This window comes from Salmo salar, chromosome 24 (assembly GCF_965601325.2).
Source record: "Salmo salar chromosome 24, fSalSal1, whole genome shotgun sequence".
In the NCBI taxonomy this organism is placed as follows: Eukaryota; Metazoa; Chordata; class Actinopteri; order Salmoniformes; family Salmonidae; genus Salmo; species Salmo salar.
Window position 1 is genome coordinate 24,549,055 of NC_138314.1, and position 27,880 is coordinate 24,576,934.

Sequence of the window (27,880 nt, forward strand, 5' to 3'; positions counted from 1 at the left end):
AGTGTTATTTATTCTGAGTCGTTAGCCTATTCATTGTATCACATACTATTTTGCAAACTATTTTCAACTTACTCAGGCAAAATGGAAGTAACTAACCCTCTGTATCATGTACACTACTATTCAAATTAATTAACTAACAAACCCATGACATTAGCACCTTATGCAGTACCGTAATGTTTATTCAAGAGTATGTGTAAAGCTGTCTATGAGCAGCCAAACTTGAAGGGTCCAGCCAATGGTTGAACACATAGTGGGTTTAATGGCGTTCACTGATTGTATATTGGGGGATTGTTATGTATTTTCAGCAGACTTGCCTTTTTCCAGGTATGGCAGATTTCCTCTGACAAACAACAGCGATGGTGCCATCCACTCCAGAGTCCACCGTGATGTCCCACAACAACGAGTTACTGGGTGTTGCTGTGCGAAACGACACTCCTTTTTTTACAATCGCTCTAACAATGGAGACAATAAAAAGAGAGACAGGAATAAGACACATGTTAAACAAACCAAGGTAGAAAGTAAACTCTAAATCCTACACCTAGCAGTAGGTCCAATGGACATGGCTAACATGATGTTGGCTCCCATAACTTGGGGCCTTGAAATGATTCATTCCTAAGACCTTCAGTCAATCAGAGTCCACTTTGCTCATAGCAAAGCCCTGCAATTTAAGAGGATTTGGGCAAATCCCTGGGGATAGGTTTCAATAGACTGAGGAAAAATGCATTTTGAATGTTTAGTATTCCTCATATTCTATGGGCCTCTTTGTTCCTGTCTCGTACACAAATTATTCATGGTGTACTAATGGCTTGTTGGCCTGCTGGCCTCTCATTTGTAAATGATAAGCATTATCTAATGCAGCTGAACACTTACACTGTTCCAGTAGACAGCCACACTAGAGAGCTGAATGCTAATTCAAACATTACCCTGCAATTAATGACTAGTGTAAAAAGTCCTACAAGGGAGTTAGTGTAGCGTAAGAGTGAGGTTAGATATATACATGAACGCATCCATAGTGTTGTGCAGGAGAGGCATCCCACTGTCCATCCTCTGACACTGTACAGGATTACAACACCGCACTCATTTGTCTTTCTTTAGAGCAATTCAAAGCATGTTTCTATAACAATTGAGCACCACCAAGTGCACCACCAATGGTCCAAACACACCAAGACAGAGAAGAGGGCACAACAAAGCCTATTCCCCCTCAGGAAAAGATTTGGCATGGGTCCTAAGATCCTCAAACTGTTCTACAGCTGCAACATCGAGAGCATCCTGACTGGTTGCATCACTGCCTGGTACGGCAACTGCTCGGCCTCTGACCGCAAGGCACTACAGAGGGTAGTGCGTACGGCCCAGTAAATCACTGGGGTTAAGCTGCCTGCCATCCAGGACCTCTACACCAGGCGGTGCCAGAGGAAGGCCCTAAAAATTGTCAAAGACCCCAGCCACCCCAGTCATAGACTGTTCTCTCTACTACCGCATGGCAAGCGGTACCGGAGTGCCAATTCTAGGACAAAAAGGCTTCTCAACAGTTTTACCCCCAAGCCATAAGACTCCTGAACAGGTAATCAAATGGCTACCCGGACTATTTGCATTGTGTGCCCCCCCCCCCCCAACCCCTCTTTTTACACTGCTGCTACTCTCTGTTTATCATATATGCATAGTCACTTTAACTATACATTCATGTACATACTATTTCAATTGGGCCGATCAACCAGTGATGAAGCACATTGGCTAACCGGGCTATCTGCATTGACCCTGCTCCTCTTATCTGATTAGGTCAAACTTTCTAACTTAGCATACACACAGTTTCATGGCCTAAACTCCATAAATTTTTGTCTTCGACCACCCGCCCGAGGGTAGAGTGGCGGGTGAACGTCTTTTCCACCTGAGGCAGGGGACGAGGAGCACCCAGGAGTTCGCCCTGGAATTTCGAACCCTGGCCGCCGGAATGGGATGGAACGACAGGGCCCTTATCGACCACTACCGTTGCAGCCTGCGCGAGGATGTCTGTTGGGAGTTGGCCTGCAGGGATACCACCCTCACCTTCGACCAGCTGGTGGACATGTCCATTCGGTTGGATAACCTGCTGGTCACCCGCGGACGTCCAGAGAGGGCTCTGTCGATTCCCTCTCCCAGCACCACCGCTCCGGTGCCTATGGAGCTGGGAGGTGCTGCGCTCAGGGAGGCCGGAGGAGGGGCTTTCACGTGTACCATCTGTGGCCGCAGAGGTCACACTGCTGGTCAGTGCCGGGTTGGTTCCTCTAGGGGTCGAGGCAGCAGGCAAGAGTACTCTGGCGTCGCCCCAGATGAACATGCACCACTCTCATCCAGAGCCCTCTGTTGTACACCTGTTTTTGCATGTTTATTTCCCTGAGTTTTCCCCGCATTCCCAGCATAAGGCCCTCGTCGATTCAGGTGCGGCTGGGAATTTTATCGACAGAGCATTCGCCCATAGGTTAGGGATCCCTATTGTTCCAGTGGTTAGGCCTTTCCCAGTTCACGTTCTGGATAGTCGACCATTAGGGTCCGGGTTAATTAGGGAAGCTACCATCCCCCTGGGCATGGTGACGCAGGGGGGTCACGAGGAACGAATCAGTCTCTTCCTCATTGACTCTCCTGCGTTTCCCGTGGTACTAGGCCTTCCCTGGTTAGCTCGTCATGACCCCACCATTTCATGGCAACAGAGGGCTCTCACGGGGTGGTCGCGAGAGTGCTCAGGGAGGTGTTTAGGGGTTTCCGTTGGTGCTACTACGGTGGAAAGTCCAGACCAGGTCTCCACCGTGCACATTCCCCTCGAATATGCCGATTTGGCTCTCGCCTTCTCCAAAAAGAAGGCAAATCAATTACCACCCCATCGACGGTGGGAGCTGTTGGCTGTTGTCAAGGCTCTGAAGGTGTGGAGACATTGGCTTGAGGGGGCTAAACACCCTTTTCTCATCTTGACTGACCACCGCAATCTGGAGTACATCCGGGCAGCGAGGAGACTGAACCCTCGCCAGGCAAGGTGGGCCATGTTTTTCACCGTTTAGTTTTTTCCCTTTCCTACAAACCAGGTTCCCAGAACGTTAAGGCAGACGCACTGTCCTGACTGTATGACACAGAGGAGCGGCCCATGGATCCCACCTCCATACTCCCGGCCTCCTGCCTGTTGGTGCCGGTAGTGTGGGAGCTGGACGCGGACATTGAGCATGCGTTACGTGCAGAGCCCGCTCCCCTCCAGTGTCCCGCTGGGAGTCTGTACGTTCCGTCTGTTGTCCGTGACCGGTTGATCTATTGGGCCCACACGTCACCCTTCTCTGGTCATCCTGGGATCGGTCGGACGGTGCGCTGTTTGACTGGGAAGTACTGGTGTCCTACTTTGGCCAAGGATGTGAGGGTTTATGTTTCCTCCTGCTCGGTGTGCGCACAGTGTAAGGCTCATAGGCACCTGCCCAGAGGGAAGCTACACCCTTTACCTGTTCCACAGCGGCCTTGGTCACACCTGTCGGTGGATTTTCTTACCGATCTCCCCCCCTCACAGGGAAACACCACGATCCTGGTCGTTGTGGATCAGTTCTCTAAGTCCTGCCGTCTCCTTCCTCTGCCCGGTCTCTCTACGGCCCTACAGACTGCGGAGGCCTTGTTTACGCACGTTTTCCGGCACTACGGGTTGCCTGAGGATATAGTCTGATCGAGGTCCCCAGTTCACTTCGAGGGTTTGGAAGGCGTTCATGGAACGTCTGGGGGTCTCAATCAGAGTAAGACCGAGGCTCCTGCGGTGGACGACTGGTTCAGGCACGCGGAGGAGACATGGGACGCTGCCCATGTTCATCTCCAGCGGGCCGTGCTGCGCCAGAAAACCAGCGCAGACCGTCACCGCAATGAGGCCCCGGTGTTCGCACCCGAAATCTGCCCCTCCGCCTGCCCTGCCGGAAGCTGGGCCCACGTTTTGTGGGGCCATTTAAAGTCCTGAGGAGAGTGATCGAGGTTTGTTAAAGGTTACAGCTTCCCCCCGATTACCGTATTATCCCCTCGTTCCATGTGTCTCTCAGGCCGGTGGTGGTTGGCCCGCTCCAGGAGTCTGAGGTGTGGGAGGTTCCTCTGCCCCCTCTGGACATCGAGGGGGCCCCGGCGTACTCCGTTCACTCTATACTGGATTTGAGGTGTCGGGCTACTGTCCAGAGGCCACCCTCCCTTCCCTCCCTTTAGTTTGGGATTATTTTTGTTTTGGGTTTATTTTTGTGTTTTTGTTTAAGGTGCAGACCGGGGGGGTACTGTCACGTCCTGACCAGTATAAGGGGTTATTTGTTATTGTAGTTTGGTCAGGACGTGGCAGGGGTGTGTTTGTTTTGTGTTGTCGGGGTTTTTGGGTAGTGTTCTATGTTTTGTATTTCTATGTTCTATTTTGTAGTTTTTCTATTTCTATGTCTAGTTTATTGTTTTGACCTTCAATTGGAGGCAGCTGTTCCTCGTTGCCTCTAATTGAAGGTCCTATTTAGTAGGGGTGTTTTTCTATGGGTTTTGTGGGTAGTTGTTTCCTGTTTTGTGTTCGTGCACCTGACAGGACTGTTTAGTGTCGTTTGTCGTTTTGTATACGTGTTTCTTTTGTTTTCCTTCTTTAATAAAATAAGAAGATTAGTTTACACGTTCCCACTGCGTTTTGGTCCAATCCCTACGACACCCGTGACATAACTGGGATTTGAACTCATAACCTCTTGGTTCACAGATTCCCGATCCCTATCCGTGTAAGGTATCTGATCAATTGACTATTCTCTCATTATTGATTTGATTGACTAATTTCAACAATTTAAGGGCTTTCTGTATAGCTGTTGAATGTTGGTGGAGAATATTAACCTGTTTTAATGATACTCCTAAATCACTATGATTAATACAAGTCTTTCTTGAGTGTAGTTTTAACAGAGCTGAGATTTACTGGACTGGACACAATGTTTTTGCCAGGTTCCCATGAATTGTGTCTAGAACATTCAAATCTTATGTTCTGAAAACATGGCAACCATGTCCCGTGTATGTTTAGTGGGATGTTGATGGAATATTCCCTGAAAAAGGCTCAGTGACGCAGAAACATTGGTGGATTACCCAATACATTACTGGGAGCTTTTATATAGAGTGTGAAACTCTTTATTTTTATAGCCTACAGTTCACTCGCCGTTAGTCAGCACCTCTACACAAACATTTTCTGGGTGTGCGCCAGCTCATGCTTTTCATTAGACTGAAAACTTGGCCACCATGTTCTTTGTATGTTTGGTGGGATGTTGATGGAATATTATCCTAACCCACAGAAAACTGGACACATGAATGTTCTTGCAATGTTCTCATTTAACGTGTCTAGAACATTAATATCTTATGTACTAAGAACATGGCAACCATGTTCTATGTATATTTGGTGTGACGTTGATGGAATATTCTCCTAACCCACAGAAAACTGGACACAAATTTTCTTGCAACATTCCCATGAAATGTGTCTAGAACATTCATATCTTAAGTTCTGAGAACAATGTTACCGCATTCTGGATAAATTCCATTTGATATTAAGGGAATGGTCTCTGGGAAACATTCCTTGCACATCACGGGAACATTCATATGAACATTTTAGCAAATGACCTAATGCGACACTTAAGCGAACGTTCTCGAAAGTTGGGAACATTTGCTGTTATCTTTGACTCTGTATTGTTATGTGTAACGTTATGTGTAGCTTAACGCTGCTCAGGGGTTAATCCCATACTCTTTCAGATATGCATTATGGCAGTAAAACAAATGCTGAGCGCATTATGGGTCTCTGGGGGGGGGGGGGGATAATCTACAATATAAGCATCCATCTGATCTTCCCTACTTCCTCTCCTGGTTGAGGGGGGAGTGTTCATTCAAGGTCATAGACAGATGCTGTACTCACGCTACTGCCATGGACAAAGACTAATATACTCATCCCATTTAAAAAACAAATTTGAGTTATTGTAATTTGCCTTTGTGTGTTTGTGAGTGTTTTGCGTGTATAAGTGTGCATGTGTGGTGTGTGTTTGTGTGTCTATGCATATTTGTGTAGTGTAAGAGCATCTGCACATACAGCTCTTCCTAGATGAAATCTGATGCACCGGTTGAAAGCTCAAGGGAGAACTAATCTCTCTCTCTCTCTACGTGAGGGGACATACTTGTGAGACAGGGACTCAGACATTCCAGCAAAATTTCACTGATCCTTCCATGTTACTGCTACAATCTCTTTCTGACAAAGTGCTAACAGTACTTACTAGACTGGCAAAGGAAGGTTTAATGATTAGAGGAGAATTACACATCCCCAAAGGGGCTGGATAATGTAAAAAGAGTAGCAAAAATGTCAATTTGGGCAAGACAGTGAAGGTGAAGGTAGAGTAACCAACACAGTTCTCAATGTGTGTGTCTGTCTGTCTGTCTGTCTGTCTGTCTGTCTGTCTGTCTGTCTGTCTGTCTGTCTGTCTGTCTGTCTGTCTGTCTGTCTGTCTGTCTGTCTGTCTGTCTGTCTGTAGGTGACCTGCTTCTCTTTGTACTGTCAGAGAGGGGCCCTCACTCAATTGTTAGCAGGAACCAGCAGGTTCTCAGGGGGAAGCAGGAACAAAGGCACAGGGGACTGACAGGCTCTGAGGGGAAATGAGAGAAGAGGAGCAGAGCAGCAGCCTCTGATTAACAGGGGGACAGGGACTGTGGGTGGGGGTGACTGGGTTAAAGGGGACATGCCTGTCACCATACATCTTTCCTGACCACAACAACACTCCTGGAGCCAGGAAGACAGGTAACCTTGAGGCCTCTACAACCTCTGGGATAAAGGTATAGTACTAACTAACTAACTGTACCTGAAGATAAAAATGCTATTAAAAATAATGTATAACTGGAGATTAAAAAAACATAACATCCTGCCTCCACATGAACTTCTGTTAGTTCAGCACTAACTATAGGAACAGGTCACAGCATCAGTCTGTCTCATAAGGATTTGCTGGAGTCATAGTGGTAATACCAGCAATGCTATTATTTGCCATCACTGAAATGGCATGTATTACAAAAAAAATATGTACTGATGACACACTTCTTGTAATAAGAAGTTAGAAAACCTCTGAGAACAGTTAATCTAGTAATGGCATTCTAAATCCACCCACTCATGCTATTCATGGGTTGTACGTTTTGTCACATTAGTTAATAGGACTGAAGCACGACTGAGCATTCTACTCAATGCAGTGTCAATTGGTGCTGATGAAGATTGAATCTAAAGTGCATTACGGTGGCTTGGAAATACAATTACATTCCTAAAGGAGGCAAATAATTAGTAGGAAAACCTTTTGTCGTCATTGTGATGTCACCAGATTGACTTTAGATGCAGTAAAACTTTTGCTAGCTAGCTAAGATTGACCACCGGATTTTAGCTAGCTAACGTTAGCATTGCCAGCTATTTTTGACGAACTTTGCTAGCTATTGACAGCATTGCCATCTGTCTAAAGTAAATTTGACGATTGATGATTAGTTGACAAGGTGAATCAGATGTACTTGTCCGGGGCTACAACAAAAATATGTGCTGTTGGGGGTACTTGAGGACTGGAGTTTGTAAAAAAAAAACTGGTGTGGGATTTACTTAATAAAAACGGATTGTTACAAGATGACCTATCTGAAGCCTTTTCTCCTCCAGGCCCTCTGGGCTCTAAGGGTGGAGGGGTTTTTGCAGGAACCATAGCAGTCAGTGGCTGTGGTTAGCCAGCGCTGACTGGGGAGGCAGGAGGAGGACGAGGCACCGAGGCACCAGGGCAGGGAAGATAGATTGGCCCATAGACTGGAACTGACAGTGTGTGAGAAAATCAGCTCTCAGGTGCTGCACCTACCATCCATCTCACTTCTCTCCAAGTGAGGTTTGGGTGGCGGACTAACGCTGTGTATTTTGCATACTGGTTCCCCACCACCCGACCTCCCCGTAACCACACTGCCACAGGAAGCCATGGCCTCCCTCACCTCTGTCACACACACTCATGGCAGGCCTCGGCCCCTGGTCCGCTCCAGTCAGCAACCCCCTCCCTTGTGCTTGTTTGCTCTTCTCTCTAAGCCTTATTTGCTTCAGGCATAACAGAGAGAGTGAATAATGGCTAAGACCCTGAAAATCAAGCAAACAATCTTAAATGTAGAATAGTTTGCCATATAATTCAACATTTTAGTTGCTGTCTGTGAGTAATGCAATGCCACTCTTGGACCAATAGTACCAATATTGTTGTTAAAATACCAATAACACAATCGTTAAATGTAAGTATATGATTCTATGGATGATTGTATGAATATAAAAACACATCTCATAATACAGCATCAGTCAGTATGGGCATGATGCTCCCCATCATCAATTGACCTGGTCTTGAGGAAAGCCGAGAGCAATATTCCCAGTAAGACCCATTCTGCAGGCAGGCCCACCTGTTCTACTGCTGCCCAGGGGTTACAATCCTCCCCTGATTCACTCTGCCTTCACATCCCTGGCTCTGTACATATGAATCACTGCAGAGACATGGGGCCAATACTGAACGCAAATGCAATCTCAAACAGATGCAATCTTTAATTATGCAAGCAAATAACCATCGTTCAGCCACTCTGATGCTCCGCCAGTCATCAATGACGTGCTTGTCATACTTATGGGGCAGTTTAGGGAGTTAGAGAGACTTTTAGGGCAATGTTAACGCCAGATGGCCAGGAATAAAAACACAGCAAATGGGATGAAAAAGTCCTATTTGTCACACAGATGAATGATCGGTAGCCCACTGACTGGATCCACCGGATAGCAAAGCTTATTGGTTTTTATCCATGAGGCTATCTTTGAATAGAATACATGTTATCAAAGAAAAATGTATTAAATGGTGTTTGATCAGAAATCATCACATTTTAATCATTTAATCATTGCCTAAAAAAAGAGGCTGTGATCTGGGGTTTTGCCAACTCAATCTGTACACTAGCTAGCTCATGGTGCACAGACTAAACACATTTCCTATAGCAATCTGATTCCCCCTCATGTAATTGGGGCTCCCGAGCGGCACAGTGGTCTAAGGCACTACATCGCAGTGCTAGAGACGTCACTACAGACCCTGGTTCGATCCCGGGCTGTATCACAACCGGCCGGGATCGGGAGTCCCATAGGGCTGCGCACAATTTGGCCCAGCATCATCCGGGTTAGGGGAAGGTTTGGTCAGGGTAGACCGTCATTATAAATAAGAATTTGTTCTTAACTGACTTGCCTAATTTAAAAAAATATCTATAATTTGACTATGCAGCATAGGGAGGTGATGGCATGGCATTACATTGTCAATATGACCGGTAATAAAGCTGTAATAGAGAGTTGACACCTGCAAAAATAACATCTCATGGAAATCTAATGAAACTATCAGGTATGGTTTGACCATGTTATCACACTGATTAGATCCCTGGTCCTCTTGTCACTAGCTATCACCAACACTGGGATCATCATGTTGACGACTGAGCATTAAGCCTGACTTAATGGGACACTTGAACAGTGACAAAACAGCCAGACAGCTGCTGAGGCCCAGACTAGAAGAGACACTGGCTGCGTGATGATGAAAAGGAGGGCTAGAACACAGGCTGTGTTGGCAGGGTGGTGAACAGTACAGAGACAGACACAGACACATAAATGTACTGCTCTGTTTATGAGAGGCAAGGTGATTCAAGTTACAGGGCAGAGGAGAAATGACTTGAGGGAGAAGAGGCATGACTTGAGGAAGAGGAGAGGAGAAATGACTTGAGGAAGAGGAGAGGAGAAATCACTTGAGGAAGAGGAGAGGAGAAATGACTTGAGGGAGAGGAGAGGAGAAATGACTTGAGGGAGAGGAGAAATGACTTGAGGAGAGGAGAAATGACTTGAGGAAGAGGAGAAATTACTTGAGGGAGAGGAGAAATGACTTGAGGAAGAGGAGAGGAGAAATGACTTGAGGAAGAGGAGAGGAGAAATGACTTGAGGGAGAGGAGAAATGACTTGAGGGAGAGGAGAGGAGAAATGACTTGAGGGAGAGGAGAGGAGAAATGACTTGAGGGAGAGGAGAGGAGAAATGACTTGAGGGAGAGGAGAAATGACTTGAGGGAGAGGAGAGGAGAAATGACTTGAGGGAGAGGAGAAATGTCTTGAGGGAGAGTAGAAATGACTTGAGGGAGAGGAGAGGAGAAATGACTTGAGGAAGATGACAGGAGAAATGACTTGAGGGAGAGGAGAGGAGAGGAGAAATTACTTGAGGGAGAGGAGAAATGAATTGAAGAAGAGGAGAGGAGAAATGACTTGAGGGAGAGGAGAGGAGAAATGACTTGAGGGAGAGGAGAAATGACATGAGGGAGAGGAGAGGAGAAATGACATGAGTGAGATGAGAGGTGAAATGACATGAGGGAGAGGAGAAATGACATGAGGGAGATGAGAGGAGAAATGACATGAGGGAGATGAGAGGAGAAATTACATGAGGGAGATGAGAGGAGAAATGACATAAGGGAGAGGAGAGGAGAAATGACATGAGGGAGATGAGAGGAGAAATGACATGAGGAAGAGGAGAGGAGAATTGATATGACATGAGGGAGATGAGAGGAGAAATGACATGAGGGAGAGGAGAGGAGAAATGAAATGAGGGAGAGGAGAAATTACATGAGGGAGAGGAAAGGAGAAATGACATGAGGGAGATGAGAGGAGAAATGACACGAGGGAGATGAGGAGAAATGACATGAGGAAGAGGAGAGGAGAAATGACATGAGGGAGATGAGAGGAGAAATGACATGAGGAAGAGGAGAGGAGAAATGACATGAGGGAGAGGAGAGGAGAAATTACATGAGGGAGAGGAGAAATGACATGAGGGAGAGGGGAGGAGAAATGACATGAGGGAGAGGAGAGGAGAAATGACATGAGGAAGAGGAGAAATGACTTGAGGGAGAGGAGAAATGACATGAGGGAGATGAGAGGAGAAATGACATGAGGGAGAGGAGAGGAGAAATGACTTGAGGGAGATGAGAGGAGAAATGACATGAGGAAGAGGAGAAATGACTTGAGGGAGATGAGAGGAGCTCCTACCATTGCTCCTGTTCCTTTACTCTCCTTGTTGTTATTATGTGACCATTGACCCCATGAGGCAGAGACTGTGAGCAAGAGGCAATTTGAATTCAAACTAAAGCAAAAGGGATTAAGATACATGGGCACTGGGGTGGGAGAGAGAGAGAGAACCCAGGGAAAATGCTTATTTTCAGCCCCACTGCTTAAGTATACATAGATTCCAACACATGAGAGTAGAACAGTAAGAGAGAGGCAGCTGTCAACTTGATTTAAATTAATCTCATTCAAATGAGTTGCCACACAAATTAGTTCGACATTAGAAAAACATAAGATAAATAAATAACTAGAAGTAGTAGAGAAACACATTTTTATCGAAAAACATTTACATCACTAAGACATTTACATTACATTTCTGTCATTTAGCAGGCTCTCTTATGGCTCTATTTTACTCACGTTAGGCTGTCAACCATGTCCAATCACCATCTCCATGTCCATGTTTCAAAACCCAACCATGTATAGCTTCTCATTCTTTGGAAGAAAGATACAGCCTATAGCGTCACACACCACTGTGAAGACCTCAGGGCACCAGCTCTCCTCTGCTATAGCCTCTAAGAGGAACCTCAGTACATAACACACTGTCATTTCTTAACTAATATCATTACATCCTTTAAAACATGGCAGAAACAAAACTATGGGTCAGTGTTTCGATTTGATGAAGATATTGTGCGTAATCATATTCATCTATTTTTCTTGTTTTGCATTCTGTTGCCTTTTTTATTGTCAGGAGAGCTGATTGGTGTGTGGACTGGGAAGGCCTGCAGGACATGGACCCTGACTTGGAAGAGACTCATTTTGAGGACTATGCAATGGACCCAACCTGCTTCCTCCAGTGCTAAGTCTGCTGCCACCAGTACCTGGCCTGCTTCACCCACAGCCCAGTCTGCTGCCAGCCAAATCCACCCGTGCAAAAAACTTTGAAGTGGCAACGTGTCACTAGTTTCCATATAGACTCCGCTTTACTCCAGCGCTTTTTATCTTCTTTCTAAAATTAGGGTCTCGATTCAATTAGATCGCGCGTTAACCCGTAGTTGCTCTTGTGTGTCTTGTGTGTTCCTTCCCACTGGGCACACACTGGTTGAATCAACTTTGTTTCCACGTCAATTCAATGAAATTATGTTGAACCAATGTGGAATTTAAGTCTGTGCCCAGTGGGTTATTATCCCTACTGCGTTAGAAGTTAAAAGTAAAAAATGGCGATAGAAAGTATAGTTTACTTCATAATTTTCATGATAATTTGAATGGGGGGATTTAAAGCCTATCAGTCTAATCGGGAGTAGGGCCTATAGCCAGTGGTGTAAACTACTTAAGTAAAAATACTTTAAAGTACTACTTAAGTCATTTTTGGGGGGGTATCTATTTATTTACTATTTATATTTTTGACAACTTTTACTTTTACTTCACTACATTCCTAAAGAAAATGATGTACTTTTTACTCTATACATTTTCCCTTACACCCAAAAGTGTTACATTTTAAATGCTTAGCAGGACAGGAAAACGGTCCAATTCACACACGTATTCAAGAGATCATCCCTGGTCATCCCTACTGCCTCTGGTCTGGCGGACTCACTAAACACAAATGCTTCATTTGTAAATTATGCCTGAGTGTTGGAGTGTGCCCATGGCTACATTTTGAAAACAAACAAATGGTGCAGTCTGGTTTGCTTAATATAAAGAATTTGAAATTATTTATACTTTTACTTTTGATACTAAAGTATATTTAAAACCAAATACATTTAGAATTTTACTCTAGTAGAATTTTACTGTGTGACTTTCACTTTTAATTGAGTCATTTTCAATTAAGGTATCGTTACTTTTATACAAGTATGACATTTAGGTATTTTTTCCACCATTGCCTATAGTCTACAATTGAACCTCATGCATTCAAGTGTTTGAACTTGCAACGAGGCTGGTGGAACTTCTAATGTGGCTGCATGGGATTTGTCAGATATAAAGTTGGGTGGTTTCGTTGCATCCGAAGGCAGTGTAGGAGATAAGGTAACACAAGGAGCTGCTTGTAGACAGCTCTAATGCAGTTCCACCAAAAAAACGCTATGCGGGTGTCGACCAATGTTAATCTGATTAAATCGAGCCCTAGAACGTTCAGATGGATTTTTTTCCTCTGTTTGTATGGATGTTGTCATATGTTTGGATCCTGTTGTGTTATTCACTCAGAATCAGGCAGCTGCCATACCCACTCATTACCTTGGGCCCCTAGGGGCTATGAGTGTGTTTGTGTTCAACGTTTCACATTTGTCATTAATAAACATGTTTCAATATTTCAACACATTTTTTGAATGATTTTTGATTGTAGGTCAAACATTCTTTACTTTTACTGACTAAAATATATGTCTCTCAGAGTAAATTATCATACATCCCACTGGGCACACACTGGTTGAATCAACGTTGTTTCCACGTCATTTCAATTAAATTACGTTGAACCAATGTAGAATAGACGTTTAATTGACATCTGTGCCCAGTGGGATGTGATGTATTCATAATTATATCAGGTAATATGCAGTCCACAAGAAACCATAACAGATAACTGATCATTTAAGATAGTAATTGCATAAACAAGGTAACAGGAGTATAGTACAGTAATAAACCAACCTCATTAGAACAACACTTCTGTATGTTATGTTTATGCTACCATAATCGTTCCATTAACTCAGGTGATCTCAAATTCACCTATGTGAAGAAAAAAAACACTTTTGGAGACTATAGGGTTTGTTTAGAAATGTTTTTTCTGGCTGAGGCGGGATTTGAACTGGGGACCTTGAGGTCCACTCTTCCCCTTCCTGAAACACAGGTAAAAAATAAATTTCCATTGTTTTTCAGCTTATCATCATAGATAATAAACACTTATATTTTGAAGAAGAATGCTACATTTCTCCTTTTCCTTCTCCTTTTTTCCTCTCTTTTCTTCTCTCCCTCTTAACACACTATTGTTGCTTAGGCAAAGAGTGATTTACATTATTGTATACATTTTCATACTTCTTCTTACTGGTCCCCATGGGAAACCATAACCCTGGTGTTGCAAGCGCTATGCTCTACCAACTGTTGACTCTAATAAATCTCACCTAAAGCATTCAATCAGAACAGTGCATGTTCCTGTCAGTGTGCTCTGGGAATAGCAGCATTGTACGTGCACAGGGACCTATTGAAGCTGAGGGAGAGACCAACTCCCACAGCTACACCTTCCATCTGTACTTTGGCCTTAATTTGAGATTCTCCAATAGGAAGTGAGGTGCATCCATGCAACGCTCAGCACTGACTGACTTAATATTGGACTCCTCCAGGCACCATTATCATCTGGTTAAATGAAGGGTCAGCTGAATAATTATTTTTGGGCCATCCCTTTTCAGCCTAATGAAGACCAACTACAGAACATATAAGGCCCCTGTGAATGTGAGGGAGGCTGGGGAACCTGTAGGGTGTGAACAGAGTCCGACTGCTGCTGTTTACCTCTCAACTTATGGGGGAATGAGATCTCTGTGGGGGAGATGGAAGAGATACGCTTCATGGACAAAAGTATTGGACAGCCACACACAAGCCTAAGATCACAATGCCCAATGCCAAGCCTTGACTGGATTGATGTAAAGCTCGCCACCATTGGAATCTGGAGCCGTAGAAACGCGTTCTCTGGAGTGATGAATCACGTTTCACCATCTGGCAGTCCGACGGACGAATCTGGGATTGGCAGAAGCCAGGAGAACACTACCTGCCCCAATGCATAGTGGCAATAGTACAGTTTGGTGGAGGAGGAATAATGGCCTGGGGATGTTTTTCATGGTTCGGGCTAGGCCGCTTCGTTCAAGTAAAGGGAAATCTTAATGCTACAGCATACAATGACATTCTAGACAATTCTGTGCTTCCAACTTTGTGGCAACAGTTTGGGGAAGGCCCTTTCCTGTTTCAGCATGACAATGCCCCCGTGCACAAAGTGAGGTCCATACAGAAATGGTTTTTCGAAATCGGTGTGGAAGAACCTACACAGAGCTCTGACCTCAACCCCATTGAACACCTTTGGGATGAATTGGAACACCGACTAGGAGCCAGGCCTAATCTCCCAACATCAGTTCCCAACCTCACTACTGCTCTTGTGGCTGAATGGGGGCAAGTCTCCACAGCAATGTTCCAACAGCTAGTGGAAAGTCTTCCCAGAAGAGTGGAGGCTCTTATAGCAGCAAAGGGAGGACTTTGGCAAACATTTACTCCTGGTTAGGGATGCATGATTTATCGGTGAATATATCGGAATCGGCCGATATTAGCTAAAACTGCCAACATTAGTATCGGCCCGATGTCTAGTTTAACGCCGATGTACAAAACCGATGTCAAAGCTGACGTGCATACCTATATAACGTAGGTACATGACGTAATGACGCCACATAAAATGTTGCGCTACACGTGCAACACAGCATTCCTAACCTAGCCCACAATGTCTGCTGTGTGGATTGAGCAGTCAACAAGTCAAGCAGTCATTTGAAAGAGTAAGAATTTCAGCGAGACAACTCAAAGGTCAAATCCATTAACGCCAAGATAATGGAATTCACTGTCCTTGACAATCAACAGTTCTCTTTCGCCGACTGGTCGAGCACTGGTACACATGTTGCCCTACAGGAGTTACACAGTAATAGCGTCACTGCTATTAGCTTTACAACATACTATGGAACGTTGTTTGGGTCTTTGCGTGTCAAAAAAGATAAAAGAGTCAAATAACACTATTTGACACGTTAAATAAGCTTTTAATTGGACACGTCAAATAACACAGTTCTATTATAGAATGTTGTGTGGCCTGAATTTGCACATGCATACTTTTATTTTGAAGGCTAAACGCAAAGTCCACTATTGTGGCTAATCCTTACTGTGGCTAGTTTCACATAGATGGGTCCGACCACCATTAATCAAATAAGAACTGTCTTGTAAATTAGGGTTATTTTAGATGATGACACCTAGCTATATAGTTAGCTACCTAACTATAGCTACAGAAACAGATTATGTCGTTTTGCTATGTTTTTGGGGAAGAACATTGTTTGCATCCATGAGCTAGCTAGCTTTTTAATGGCCAGCACTGTAGGTGCGCGAGACAACTTTACCAGCATCATAGCATACGTATCGATGAATCGTTGTGACATATGAAATACGAGTGCTGGTGTAATCAATATGTAATACCTACGTAAAAAATGTATAAACGCGTTAAATTATTATGTGACGGGCAGTCATATTCAGGTCCTGATTGGTCAACAAGCTTATTTGACACGTCAAATAATGTTATTTGACACGCAAAGACCCAAACGGTGTTCCATAGTATGAGAAATCCTGGTTGAGAATGAAACGACTGAACAAATGAACAACCAAACAGCACAGCAAGTAAGTGAAAGAAATAGGTTTTGATTATGTTTTACTGGTAATGGGGATATACGTAAATGCCAACAAAATAACTTTTTGGTCAGTCTGGTGTGTGTGTGTGTGTAACCTTTATTTAACTAGGCAAGTCAGTTAAGAACAAATTCTAATTTACAATGATGGCCTACCCCGGTCAAACCCGGACGACGCTGGGCCAATTGTGCGCCACACTATGGGACTCCCAATCACGGCCGGATGTGATACAGCCTGGATTCAAACCAGGGACTGTAGTGATGCCTCTTGCACTGAGATGCAGTGCCTTACAGCGCTGCGTCCATGTGTGTGTTAACTATTTAACTGTACTAGAATGCTTAAAAGGACGCAAAAAATGTAATATTGGTTATCGGTATCGTTCTTTTGGGGCAAGAAAAATATCGGATATCGGTATCGCCCAAAAATGTCATATCGGTGCATCACTACTCCTGATACCATCAAATAAACTCCAGAATACATGCAACACAAATAAATAATTTTGACATATTGAGAAAATAGAGTTTTGGAACCCATGACATGGCCATAATTTACCACATACAGTAGTGTGGAGGAAATATAGTAGCAGCAGAAAGAGTACTATCTCTAACCAAGACAACGTAAATCTCCAGCTGTCTGTGTTGACAGCAACCCTTGATGGAGATAGCTACAGTTGAAGTCGGACGTTTACATACACTTAGATTGGAGTCATTAAAACTTGTTTTTCATTCACTCCACAAATTTCTTGTTAACAAACTATAGTTTTGGCAAGTCGGTTAGGACATCTTCTTTGTGCATGACACAAGTAATTTTTCCAACAATTGTTTACAGACAGATTATTTCACTTATAATTCCCTGCATCACAATTCCAGTGGGTCAGAAGTTTACATACACCAAGTTGACTGTGCCTTTAAACAGCTTAGAAAATTCCAGAAAATGATGTCATGGCTTTAGAAGCTTCTGATAGGCTAATTGACATAATTTGAGTCAATTGGAGGTGTACCTGTGGATGTATTTCAAGACCTACCTTCAAACTCAGTGCCTCTTTGCTTGAAATCATGGGAAAACCAAAAGAAATCAACCAAGACCTTAGAAAAAAAATTGTAGACCTCCACAAGTCTGGTTCATCCTTGAGAGCAATTTCCAAACGCCGGAAGGTACCACGTTCATCTGTACAAACAATAGTACGCAAGTATAAACACCATGGGACCATGCAGCCATCATACCGCTCAGGAAGGAGACGCGTTCTGTCTCCTAGAGATGAACGTACTTTGGCGCGAAAAGTGCAAATCAATCCCAGAACACTAGCAAAGGACCTTGTGAAGATGCTGGAGGAAACAGGTACAAAAGTATCTATATCCACAGTAAAACGAGGCCTATATCGACATAACCTGAAAGGCCGCTCAACAAGGAAGAAGCCACTGCTCCAAAACCGCCATAAAAAAGCCAGACTACGGGTTGCAACTGCACATGGGGACAAAAATCATACTTTTTGGAGAAATGTCCTCTGGTCTGATGAAACAAAAATATAACTGTTTGGCCATAATGACCATCGTTATGTTTGGGGGAAAAAAGGGGGAGGCTTGCAAGCCGAAGAACACCATCCCAACCATGAAGCACGGGGGTTGCAGCATCATGTTGTGGGGGTGCTTTGCTGCAGGAGGGACTGGTACACTTCACAAAGTAGATGGCATCATGAGGTAGGAAAATTATGTGGATATTTTGAAGCAACATCTGAAGACATCAGTCAGGAAGCTTGGTCGCAAATGGGTCTTCCAAATGGACAATGACCCCAAGCATACTTGCAAAATGGCTTAAGGACAACAAAGTCAAGGTATTGGAGTGGCCATCACAAAGCCCCGACCTCAAGCCTATAGAAAATTTGTGGGCAGAACTGAAAAAGCGTGTGCGAGCAAAGCGTGTAACTGAGCAAACCTGACTCAGTTACACCAGCTCTGTCAGGAGGAATGGGCCAAAATTCACCCAGCTTATTGTGGGAAGCTTGTGGAAGGCTACCTGAAACATTTGACCCAAGTTAAACAATTTAAAGGCAATGATACTAAATACTAATTGAGTGTAGGTAAACTTCTGACCCACTGGGAATGTGATGAAAGAAATAAAAGCTGAAATAAATTATTCTCTCTACTATTATTCTGACATTTCACATTCTTAAAATAAAGTGGTGATCCTAACTGACCTAAGACAGGGAATTTTTACTAGGATTAAATGTCAGGAATTGTGAAATACTGAGTTAAAATGTATTTGGCTAAGGTGTATGTAAACTTCCGACTTCAACTGCATGTGTTCATCAGTGAAAATACACAGGTCTAGGCAGGGGTTTGGCTGTGAATAAGGATGATGTGGAGATATTGAGGGCTGCGTGGAGATAATTTATACTGTACACACTATAGACAAGTCTATGAAAATGCTTTCAGAAACAGCTCAATCTAAATATGATAAACCAGGGAACTAGAGAGAGGCCACACCATCCTTATTACCTCGGCCCTGAGAGTCCTTGAAACCATAAGTTTCAATGCCTAGTGTAAAGAATCAATAGGGTCAGGCAGCTGTGTGAACATAGCCACGGGAAGTAGGGGTGCTGAGGGTGCTGAAGCACCCCCTGAGAAATCTAAATCAAATGTTCTTTCCCACCAAATTAGTGCACTAGGCCTTTATTACACCTGTATGAGCGGAGAAAAATATTAGTCAGACAAAAATTCTCAGCAGTATGGTTATAAACCCTACATGCGTGGCTGTCATACTATGATGTTGAAGCTCTGTAGTGTGCAGGTGCTCTGTCCTCGAGTACAACCAGGACATTTAACATAATGAACGAGCACTGCCTTGAAATGATGAAATTGGGCTTTGCCTGTAATCCCCACTATACACATATGCAGTCATTATAATAAGACGCACAGCACACTGTACGCACTCCTTTTACATCAGTCAGATAATGAGCCACTAGAAAGCTACATCTGAGCACACTTAATCTCCATCACGGTGACACAGAGACGCTTGATGACTGCACGGGAAGTTGAAATACAGTGGCAAGAAAAAGTATGTGAACCCTTTGGAAATACCTGGATTTCTGCATAAATTGGTCATAAAACTTGATCTGATCTTCATCTAGGTCACAACAATAGACAAACACAGTCTGCTTAAACTAATAACACAAAAACAATTATACGTTTTCATGAGATGTTAGCATGTTCCAGAGATTTCTGTAAGTCTTTAGCTGAACGGCCACTCCCAGGGAGAGTAGCAACAGTGCTGAACTTTCTCCATTTATACACAATTTGTCTTACCGTGGACTGATGAACATCAAGGCTTTTAGAGATGGTTCACATCAGGCAATGGTTCTTGTGAATAGCAAACTCAAATTTTGTAAATGTGTTTTTTATTGGGCAAGGCAGCTCTAACCAACATCTCCAATCTCATCTCATTGATTGGACTCCAGGTTAGCTGACTCATGACTCCAATTAGCTTTTTGAGAAGTCCTTAGCCTAGGGGTTCACATACTTTACCAACCTACACTGTGAATGTTTAAATTATGTATTCAATACAGACAAGAAAAATACAATTTGTGTGTTATTAGTTTAAGCACACTGTGTTTGTCTATTGTTGTGACTTAGATGAAGATCAGATCCAATTTGATGACCAATTTATGCAGAAATCCAGGTAATTCCAAAGAGTTTACATACGTTTTCTTGCCACTGTAGCTCTGAATATCATTACTCTCCACTATTTTTCAACTTAACTTCAATAATCTGCCTCAATTCCCTGTAAGAAAGCTAAAATCTATCATATTTTCAGATAAATACTTTAATCCACTTCAAATCTCATTGGATATTTCTAACGGACAGGGTTTGGGCACGTGTGGCTAAATCGACTAGATAAGGAAGGCTACTGTGCAATACATTGGCAGTACCTCAGCAAACAGGGTTAACTGTTATTAACCAATTATAACCACAGTGTGCTGCAGGACAATTATTGGTCTAATAAGCACTTCACTATAGTTTTTCCTTTATTTAATGGGTAAAGAGTTGCATTTGCATTTGGAATTCTGAATATTCAAGATAACTAATTGTTTTATAATAATTGACTTGACATTATAAAAAGTTAAGGTTAGTATGAGTGAAAACATCAAACATGACATCTGAAACTCACCGCATAGTGAAGTTCTCCAGGGAGGAGGAGCTGGCCGTGAGGATGTAGAAAGTGGCGATATCTGTCTTCTTCAGGGGTTTGGAGGAAGTCTGGATGACAACAGCCTTTCCCAGCTTGAGTTGAGACAGAGATGGAGCTCCCTTGGGCACCTGAAGGAGGCGCACACTGCTGATCCTCTGCATGGGAGTCACAGGGATGTACTCAGCCTGCTGCTGCTCTGAGCTGCCCCAGCGATCCCAATCGCCCTCCCTGCACTTCCCATATGCACTGGGCCGGGCCTGGTAGTACAGCTCTACTGTGTTTACCTCTGTTGGGTCCAACCTCCCCGGGCTAGAGCTCTCTGCTGCGGGACTGAACCAGCTGGCTACAGGCTCCAGCACAGCCATGCATGTGCCCCTGAGACCTCCAAGGGCACAGGAGCCCCTCACCTCCTGAGTCTGCCAGAAGGCAAACACCGTAACACAGGGCAACTCATCCTTTAGCCCATCTGCTCCCCTGTCCCAGTCCCTCCCAGCCACATAGAACAACACCCGCACCTTGGGCATGGAGGAGTAGACCCGGGGGGTCAGCACAAAGGACTGGACCTTCCAGTTGTAGGTGAATACCCCCGGGGCCCGGAACAGCTGCACAGACTGGACTAGGTCTAGAGGGACAGGCTGCTCTGTGGACAGGGGCCCATAGCTGGCATTGACAGCAGGAGGCCGGCTGGCTCTCAGGATGACAAATGGCTGTGTCTGTGTCTGCATGCTCGAGTTCCTCATGATGTCCTGACCGGCCTCCTTCAAAAATAAGTAATCTGCGTCTTTCACCTGGTAGTTCACTGGAAGGAACACAGGGAATGGCAGAGAGCTCTTAGTGTTGTCTGACATCTCCCGGCTGTCCAACTCTGTGGGAAAGCAAGAGACAAAACATTACCCTTTGGTTAACAGACAGTGTTGTTTTGATGATATGTAGAGGAAATTCATGTTCATCATTTTGGATGGACTAGTGAGACTCTAGAGACCCTTAACCTCTGCTAATAGTCTACGACCCGGCATTAACAAACCTTCCGGCTACTGGTCAGTTTCTCTAAACTCTGGGCTACCTACCACAATCAGGGTCAGGAGTTTTATAACAGGATCCATTGTTTCATGGTTATATCAAGTGGCCAGGAATAATAGCTGGCCTCAATCATTAAGTACAAAATCATAATAATTACCTGAGTACAAAGATATCCCAATAAAATATTAGTTTAACGGGAATTGCCAAAAAGAAACCATCCAGAGATTTCCAGGAACTAGACTTGAGGCAAGCTGATCAACTAGATGGGACATCATCATTAAAGTGACCATTTACTTCATCTTCAAATTCCCATAGTATACAAGAGGGCCTTTATATTAGAAATCATAGCAGGAGCAGCTAAGAGTGTTACTGTGCGTGATGCAGTGGCAAAGGAGCACTGGGGGAACAGCAGCAGCACAGACTACATTGCCTTGATATCATCCATCATCCAAATCAAGTCAATCCCATTCCCAACTGAGAGTAATTTCTAGTGAAAATGACCAAAGTGCGGGACGGACTACCTGTCATGAACACTTGGTGTCATGGTTCCACCTGTCACCAGAGGGAGGCAGAGACCATCCTAGAGACAATTATGACACTCAGGTGTGTTCTATTACTCATTATGATTTCTCTGTTAAAAGAGGTGTGTTTTCTGTTGTGCTTTGCAGAAGTGACTTGACTTTCATCCTCCCGCTTCTTTCAGATCAAAACTTTTATGTAAAACCAAATGGCAAAGTAGCAAGCAATAATATCTGCACGATCTGATGACATGCATGAAAACACAAATTATTTATTGGCAGATTTTACTGTATCAGAGATTAATGAAATGGAATTACTCCCTGTAAATGACGTAATTCCAACTATATTGACTTGTATGCCTTAAAACAACTTGACCTGCCTAGGTGGAGGCTGATCTGGTCCTACACAGGGCAGCATGTTCATGGTGTGTGTGTTTGGTGTAGGGTGAGGGTATCGAGGGGGACAACAGCATTAGAGCCCTCTGATCCGGCATAAAAGCATGAGGGGTATGACACAACTGTCTCTCTGGAAGTGAACTGAGGCGCAGGTCCACAGGCCAGCATCCACTCTCATTTGCCCCCATTTTGATAGATTACACATTATGGCTGCTGACCTGAGGCTGCATTGTCAATGGGAGGGTAATTGGCCTACTTGGTGGGAGAGAGAGAGAGAAGCAGCCTGGTATGTGCTCATTAACTGAGATGATCTCATACTCAGTGGCACTCAACAGCACTCTGGCTTTGCTAATAAACTGTCTGTTAAAAAAAGTATGAAATAGTCTATTCTCCTCTTAAGTGTAGACCTATAGCTTGATTTTGCAGTATAATGACACAAAATAAAATCAGTTGCTTGTTCATGACAAATTGCCACATTCTATTCTGCCCAGAGGACAGAGCCTCTGAGCAATGTAATGTAACGTAATTTTATTCATCATGAACTATGAACTAATACACAATGCAAGCATCTTATGCGCCAGTGATGAGTCAACTATTTGTAGCTATAATCAATAATGTCCCTCTTTACAACTACTGTTGATCTTATAACTGTCATAAACGTGTCCTTAACACAGAGTTTAGAGAGATTCCCCCCCAAAATCTCCATAATATTCATTTCCTGTAATGTTATCTGCATGTGTAGTGACACACCTTTCTGTTCCATTTGTCAAATTATGACAAAAGATGCCAGAGAGAATGGCATGTCTGTCACTGGACTGTTGATGGCTATTTTTCCTGAGGAGGAGGAGGGCTTGGAGCTTTTTGTAAATCTAACTAAGTCTTGTCCCTCACGGTCTGTGGCGTGTGACAGGTCTCTACATCATCCCTCCTTCGACCTGCTTTTATCGCCAAGCAGACACCTGTGCAGTGGTTGGAGAGCTTTACACAGTCAGGGAAACAGTTTATGTGTCACAACGGAGCCATGTCAATGGAGTGACCCCCAAAGAGAAACACAAATGGATGTTTTTATTTTTCTCACACAGACATGTACAGTATCTCAATCATCTTCCTGGGCTTGGGCAGGGGCTGTCTCCCCCTTAGCTCCAACAGTGGCCATTGACAGATGTGCTGTTTAATACCAGAGCTGGCAGCATTTCCCACCACTGTGAATAAACACTCACTGGGCCGTTTCTGCTTTGGCATCTCTGCAGGAGGGAGATGTGCTGCAAGTGTGGCAACACATATCACATGCTATTATATATTTTCTCAAGCGGGGTTTGACTGGTCATCTGTGCTCCCCAATTTATTTAAGAACACTTTAGTTAGCTCTGAAATCTAAGGGGGGTGGTAAAATTGTACTCAATGCAAATAATGCACTAGTGAGTATATACTGTATGTTAACAGTAGCATTTGCTGAGACAATAATCACTGATTCTCCACTGTGTAGGGAAGCTACAGTATATGTTGTGCGTATGTACTGTATTTCCTCTTTCGCCATGATAAACGCTTTGCATCGAGCTGATAAAGAAGGAGCCAAATTCCTCCACCAGCTGTTTCAGCACATAGCTGCTCCAATCACCCAACTTGGAGACTGACATCTTTGACTTTTCTATTTTCCTGTCCAGAAGAACAACATCTATTCTGGTCTGCAGAAATTCACTTGTCTCCATTGACATTATTGTTTTCCCTCTTGGATCATTCTAAATCATTTCAATCACTTTTTGACTACACCCCTTTTTTATTTGAACGAAACCTTCCATACATGTTTGCCCATGGTAGAAGTGATCAGAAAGTTACTTTTTGGACCTGAATGCCAAAACATTTAGGAGATAAAACTTGCTCAAAGTTGACCCATTTTGCATTCCCCACGCTACTATGAGACATCCAATGCACAACCGAATCCATATGCAACATAATATGCTGTTCATCAAATCTATGTTACAAATTCTACAGTTGATTCCAAATGAAAACATCTGTGTATAGGTTACATTTGTACAATAGGATAGTCTATATTTCTTGAGAATATGAAACTGCAATTGCATTCAGCAATTTAAATATAGTATATTAGATATGAAACAAGGAGGGAGAGGGAAAGAGATTTTCAGATCTGATTAAACAAGACTGAGGCGACCTTTAAACATAATCTTCAGGTCCCTTTTCTCAGAATAAGTCACTACTTGTGGGCCTGTTAGATACTGAAAATAATCAAGGCATTAGAACACAAGGAACAGGGAGAAGGACAGGACTACATTAGACCCTATGCTCTAAAGTTGGGGGTAACAACAGGGTTACATTATCATTAGGATCACTGGACACAGTCAAACAATTAAGGTCGCTAGAAAAGTGAGGAGACTGAGGCAAAAGCTAATTAATGGCATGGTTATAGGTGTATGTAGGTCTGCTTGGCATTGTTCTCAGTTGTGGTAAAGCTGCCAGCTGACCAATGTCTGGACAGCACAGGATTGCTCACTTAAGAGTATAAGCTCTGTACTTACTGTAGGCTACTGTGCAATTACAGTAGGCTATTTGTTGTTACTAGGAAACAAAAGATTACCCATGCTGTCATTCTATGCTATTTTCAGCAGCATTATATTGAGACCAACAAGTATACATGTCAATGTCTCTTTTAATACAGAATTATCCATCACGCTCTGACAAGCTATTCAACTTGAGTTTGTCTTGATGGCACCCACGGATTTAAGATGACCACAAACCAAACAAACCTGGCCTATGCTGCATGGTGTTTTGAGAGAACAGTAACAGTTTAACGCCATGCATTCTAATGTGCTATAATGAATGTTTATAATTGTGAAGAACAGCCTGTGTGTGATCCGACTTCAAATGGCATGACAGAGACATGACACATATGTCTCACTTATTCTACTTGAAGTGTTGAATAGAGTCTGTCATTTTAGGTCAAGACGTTGTTTACTTCCATATTGGCTGTGTCCTCTCCCCAGAGGAATAACAATGGTTTACTGGTTGAAAAGACCCTATGTCCCTGCAACCGCTACATAAAGATAGAAACGTGATTGAGCACTGATCATATGTGTACAGAAAGGGAGAGGAGGGAGATGCTTAGGCCTGTGTGGGGATTGGTAGGGATTGCTATATCCAATGAAACTCTTAAAGCTGGTTTTATCAGGATTTCTCCCTTTTTGTCCTCTTTATCTAGTCTGTTTATTATAATTCAGGAAGGCCACATCGTCTGGAAATAGCTGTCTTTGAGGCAGTTAAAAGCTATTCAGCAAATGCCTAGTGATGTGGAATATTTGCTTGGTTTTTAATCAAAACTTAATCATTACTGAGGTGATGTGAATGAGTACAATAATGTGTTCTGGACTTCTGCTAATATGCACTGAAACTCCTTTTCAGCTCTGCTGCACACTGAGACTAAACTAAGGATTTTTTATTTATTTTTTACATTTTAAAATGTGTGTCCATTTCATAAGTGGAACTTAATGACAGTGCCAAATGTCCCATAAAGTACTGGTACACAGTACATTATCAAAAACATTCTCATCCTTATAAGGTTTACTAATCTAAATGCAAGTTACATTTCATTTAACTAGGCAAGTCAGTTAAGAACAAATTCTTATTTTCAATGACAGCCAGGGGTTAACTGCCTTGTTCAGGAGCAGAACGACAGATTTGTACCTTGTCAGCTCGGGGATTCGATCTTGCAACCTTTCGGTTACTAGTTCAACACTCTAACAACTAGGCTACGCTGCTGCCCCTACATCAGCTCTAACCCTCAATAACATAAACTCTAAATAAAAATCAAGCCTTAATAAGATCGATTAGTCTTAACATGCATTTTGGAGTAATTAGACTAAGGTGGACCTCCTTGGCCTACTGTACCTGTATACCAGTATTCTCACAAAACTGCGTGGCACCTAAACTGGACTAGGCACACTCATTTCAAGCCATTGTCTTATTCACTGGACAAATGGGACTTTTTGTGTGATATAAGGGCAGTTGACCACAATGACCAGTTATCATGGTGAAATTGCAGTCTGTAACTATGTTGCAAAGCCAATTGACTGATGGCAGTGTGGTATTGTAGTCATAAAAGTATGGCATAACATTTCAGAGGAAACTATAAAAGTTAAATACATTTTCAACCACAAGGGTATACAGTCTATCTCATATCAGCTCCTTGATCATATACTAAACTCGTTTCTTACACATTATCTAATGGAATACAAATAAATCTAAATACTAATTTAGACTATTTCAACATCATAAAGAGTCTGCAATTAAATATGTACCAAACAAAAACATACAAATAGAATAGAATATGCAGATAGTCACTCAGGCTGAGTGTAAGCCTTTTTGTATGGTACATACCTTGCGTGACAATTGTGACAATCGTCGCTAGGAATATCTGTAAAATCCTCCAGATATGAGAGTAAACACTCATTTTGGCATCCAACTGTCACTTTATTACATGTAAATTCCCAGGCTCGGAGTTTCAACAAAGTGAATAGGGGTATACTTCATTCATTTCTACCCAGGAAGAGAACTTGCCTAGTGTAGCCTACAAAATCACACCTGTAAGAAGAATACAGCCTTGTCGTGTGCACTCCGTGTGTCACATAAACTATGCATTGAGCTATCAGATACGGTCTCAATGTTGGAAAAGTTCTGCGTAACGAGTTTGGAGACGTCCTGTCCAAGTCCTTGATCAGATTGCGATCAACCTAGTTTCTTCTTTGTTTTCCTTTTTAACTTTATCCCTTATGCCGCCGTATTGAATGCGATTATTTGATAGAGAAACTCCATCTGATTCAGTTTGAAGTCCTTGCATCCGCTCCCAGACTCAGACGTCTACCCAACTTTGACCATCGTCGGGACGCCGCTGCAATGTACAGTGAGATTCACAGATCATCGACTGCCTTGTGCACAATCCTTGGGGCACTAAAGGCATCATGTCATCCGGTCAGAGCACGTCCTATGCGGTGGCGACAGGATTTAACAGCATCTGTAAATTAAAAACAAAACCATGATAATTCGGGATTCCACATCCATGATGAGAAGGAGATAGATGGACTGCGGATGATGTACACAAATAGCCTGACTACTGTACATGCTGCTAATTACACTGACTAGTCGACTATAGCCTGTTAGACCAGAACATAAATTACTTATTTGGGGCATTGACAATATCCCATTGTAGTTTTTTTTTAAATGTAACTTTTCTCATATTATTTGTTCAATTATTTTAGGGGGAGATTTTCCTTCCTGTCCAGTTTTGAATCTG

At 43.2% G+C, this 27,880-nt stretch overlaps 1 protein-coding gene across 1 annotated transcript; it reads right to left on the reverse strand.

Annotated features, from left to right (window-relative positions):
• Window positions 1-276: 276 nt before the first annotated feature.
• On the reverse strand, window positions 277-27,880 carry LOC123730409 (transmembrane protein 132D). Its single transcript, XM_045706992.2, has 3 exons — window positions 26,968-27,880; window positions 20,624-21,509; window positions 277-452 (listed from the first exon to the last, which is right to left on the reverse strand). Exons 1-3 carry the CDS (start codon window positions 27,038-27,040, stop codon window positions 302-304), a joined length of 1,110 nt encoding a protein of 369 aa, XP_045562948.1. The 5' UTR covers window positions 27,041-27,880; the 3' UTR covers window positions 277-301.

Bases quoted from the DNA above. Each gene is read 5' to 3' on its own strand.
- LOC123730409 (XM_045706992.2), bottom strand. From the start codon at position 27,040: ATGAGTGTTTACTCTCATATCTGGAGGATTTTACAGATATTCCTAGCG. The intron at 21,510-26,967 runs GTATGTACCATA...GCTTTCCCACAG, and splicing joins TGTCACAATTGTCACGCAAG to AGTTGGACAGCCGGGAGATG. The intron at 453-20,623 runs GTGAGTTTCAGA...CTCCATTGTTAG, and splicing joins CTGGAGAACTTCACTATGCG to AGCGATTGTAAAAAAAGGAG.